This window comes from Ambystoma mexicanum, chromosome 12 (genome assembly GCF_040938575.1).
Source record: "Ambystoma mexicanum isolate Mex_15411 chromosome 12, UKY_AmexF1_1, whole genome shotgun sequence".
NCBI lineage: Eukaryota > Metazoa > Chordata > Amphibia > Caudata > Ambystomatidae > Ambystoma > Ambystoma mexicanum.
In genome coordinates, this window is record NC_090936.1 from 532,996,069 (window position 1) to 532,999,102 (window position 3,034).

The window sequence follows — 3,034 nt, forward strand, 5'->3', positions numbered from 1 at the left end:
AGATTGTATTGGTCCCGACTATGCAGCCACATTATACATCCAATTGCGCAATAATATTTTGAAGTTGGCTACATTTAAAGCTAAGTGGAAGCGTTTCAATGATTGTCAGTGCAAGGTCTGTGGATTTCCTCATGAATCGACAGTACACTTTGTATTGCTTTGCCGAGGATATAAAGACCTGAGGAAACGCTACCTATTACCTCTTTTAGGCTAAAGGATGCTATATTGACTGCTGCAGCTGTGGATTTAGGTAAAAATACTGAGGATTTGAATGTAGGTTATTTTACTTCCAAATAAGTTTTAGGACATGGGTAAGAAGAACGGGTACTCTTCCACTCCTGTGATACATTTTATCAAAACACTGTATTAAGTACTTTTGCTGGATCTTGCTTTTTATGTAATATATTTTTTGATTTATTATTGGTTTTATTATTTTTTTTAATTTTTATTTGTAATGTTCTTGTTTTATGAATTGTATGATTTAATGATGTTTTTATGTTTTTTACTGCTGAATAAACATATAATGTTATACTCCATGTGCAACCAACTACAACAGCACACACACACTATTGCATACAATGTTAACATCAAATGTACAACCAACTACAAGCACATCGAGATATTTATTATTGACAGTTGCGATAACACACTCTGCCACTTATGTTATGTATTCTACATACAGCTTGCACTTTAGCTGTGCAATCCAGTCCTATCCCTACCTAATCCCTCTGTAAACAACCAAAACACTGCATTGGGAAGCACCTTTTTTTTATACATTCAGCTGGATGTACATCTTCACACACATTTTATTAGTATTGTTTTTCTAAAGGCCTCTGCAACCTCCTTATTTCTCAGGCTGTAGATCAGGGGATTTAACATTGGGATCACCACTGTGTAGAACAGAGAAGCCACTCTGTCGTGGTCCAGGGAGTAACTGGAGCTCGGCCTAAGATACATGAAGAACACAGTCCCATAGAACAATATAACACAGAAAAAGTGTGACGAGCAGGTGGAGAAAGCCTTGCTCCTACCTTCCGAGGTGCGTATCCTCAGGATGGCAGAAACAATGTACGTGTAGGAAATTATGATAATGGTAAGGCTTACAGCCAAGGAGCTACCAGCCACAAAAAAAACAACTGCCTCATTCAGTAAGGTGTCGGAGCAGGACAATTTTAGCAGAGGAGGGACATCACAGTAGAAATGGGTGATCTTATTTGGCCCACAGAAAGACAGCATGAAGGTACACGTTGTGTGTATCACAGCTATCATTAAGGCTAGTGAATAAGACCCAACAGTGAGATATATGCATACTCGTTTTGTCATTAAGACATTATAAAGTAAAGGATTACAAACAGCAATGTATCGGTCATAGGACATAGCCACAAGCAGAAAAACCTCTGTGCAACCCATCAAAAAGAAAAAGAACAGTTGTGTTATACAACCCGGCAGTGAAATAGCCTTCCTTTCTGAGAAGAAATTGACCAACATGTTGGGTGTGATAACCGATGTGTAACTGCAGTCTACAAAGGCCAAATTAGTGAGCAAAAAATACATTGGGGTCTGAAGACGAGGTGAGATCCTTATCACAGCCATAATGCTGATATTCCCCAGTAGAGTGGCAATGTAGAACAGGAGGAAGAGCACGAAAAGTGGAGTCTGCAGCTTTGGGTCATCAGTAAGACCCAGGAGGATGAATTCTGTCACTGAAGTCCAGTTTCTTTCTTTCATCAGTTCAGATAATGGGACCTGCAGAGATGGTAAAGCACATTTTATAACGTACAATTCCTAATAAAATAAAAAATGTCAAAATGCAGATTGTAGCTATCACTCATTACCATTTCCCCATGGCTCTTGGTCCAGAACACTTTAATCTTGAGCTTACAGTGGACTTATTGGCAGTAATATCTATTGTGCATTACCTCAATGAAAATCAGTTTGGAGTATATAGTCAGTAAAATAGAAGTCTTGAGAAAATACTGGGATTGACAGGTCAGCTACTAATTGCTATGTTGCAATGTAAATGGGAAAAAGTAGCACTAAATAGCCTATAATGCATTAATGTAACATGATATTATAATGATATGATATGATACAAGTCATTTATAACACTCGTGTACACAAGTGTTTCTAGGCGTGACAAGACAAGGAAGGGTAGACAGATGGAGGACAAAACAGACAATCTTACTGGGCCTTCTGTCATTCAGATCATGCAAGTCGGAGGGGGAAGGAAGAGGAGAAGTGCCTGGGGGAGAGTGGGGAGGAAGTGCAGTTGCAAGACCCAGTAAATTCTGCCAGGGTAGTGGCCAGTGCCGGTGCTATCACTAGGCAAGGTTGGGCGCTTGCCTATATGTTGGAAATGTTAGAGCTGCAAAATGCTTTTTTTAACACCCCCCACACTACTGCCTTGCCTGGTGATAGCACTGGTCCTGTTTTTAGTTACTGTCTGCAGTAAGGCTGGCTGCAGCAGCAGACCAGGTGGCGCAGTGAAGGTTGGGACTTGGGGCCGGGTCAGGGTCACGATGGGTGAATGGGCGTGGTGGCAGCGCTGGCACCTGTGCAATGTGCCTTAGCACGCCACCAAGCACCACAAGTGCCCCCTTGACCGATCCGATCGGCAAACTTAAAGGTATGAATGCTGCAGTGCAGTGCGACGACCACAACGCAGGAGTCAGGACAGGTGAGGAGGACCCCTGGACCGAGGTGCCGTGCCGACTACACTACCAACCAAGTAAGTAGATGTTCCAGTGCGCAAACCCACGTTAAATGTGCTTACTTACTTGCAGAACACACATGCTGAAAAACTGCATTGAAGGGACATGTGGCGGCTCAAGAATGGGTTCCACATCAAGCCCCAAGCAGACTATTCAGATCAACAAAGCCAGAGTCAGTGCCTGCGAGATATCTCAGCAAGATTGGGGGTGGGGGACTGGGCTGTGGTTGCTGAAGATGGCAGTGTGTCGGTGACGAGCAGCGCCGCCACCAGCGACTGCATCTCTCTGGCACTGAAATCCCTTCACTGGCTCCCTGTGGCTGC

General features: G+C 42.9%; 1 protein-coding gene across 1 annotated transcript; it reads right to left on the reverse strand.

Annotated features, from left to right (window-relative positions):
• Positions 1–795: 795 nt before the first annotated feature.
• LOC138514536 (olfactory receptor 8U3-like) lies at positions 796–1,734 on the reverse strand. Its single transcript, XM_069630002.1, has one exon. The coding sequence runs from the start codon at positions 1,726–1,728 to the stop codon at positions 796–798; it is 933 nt and encodes a 310-aa protein (XP_069486103.1). The 5' UTR covers positions 1,729–1,734.
• Between the last annotated feature and the right edge of the window lie 1,300 nt (positions 1,735–3,034).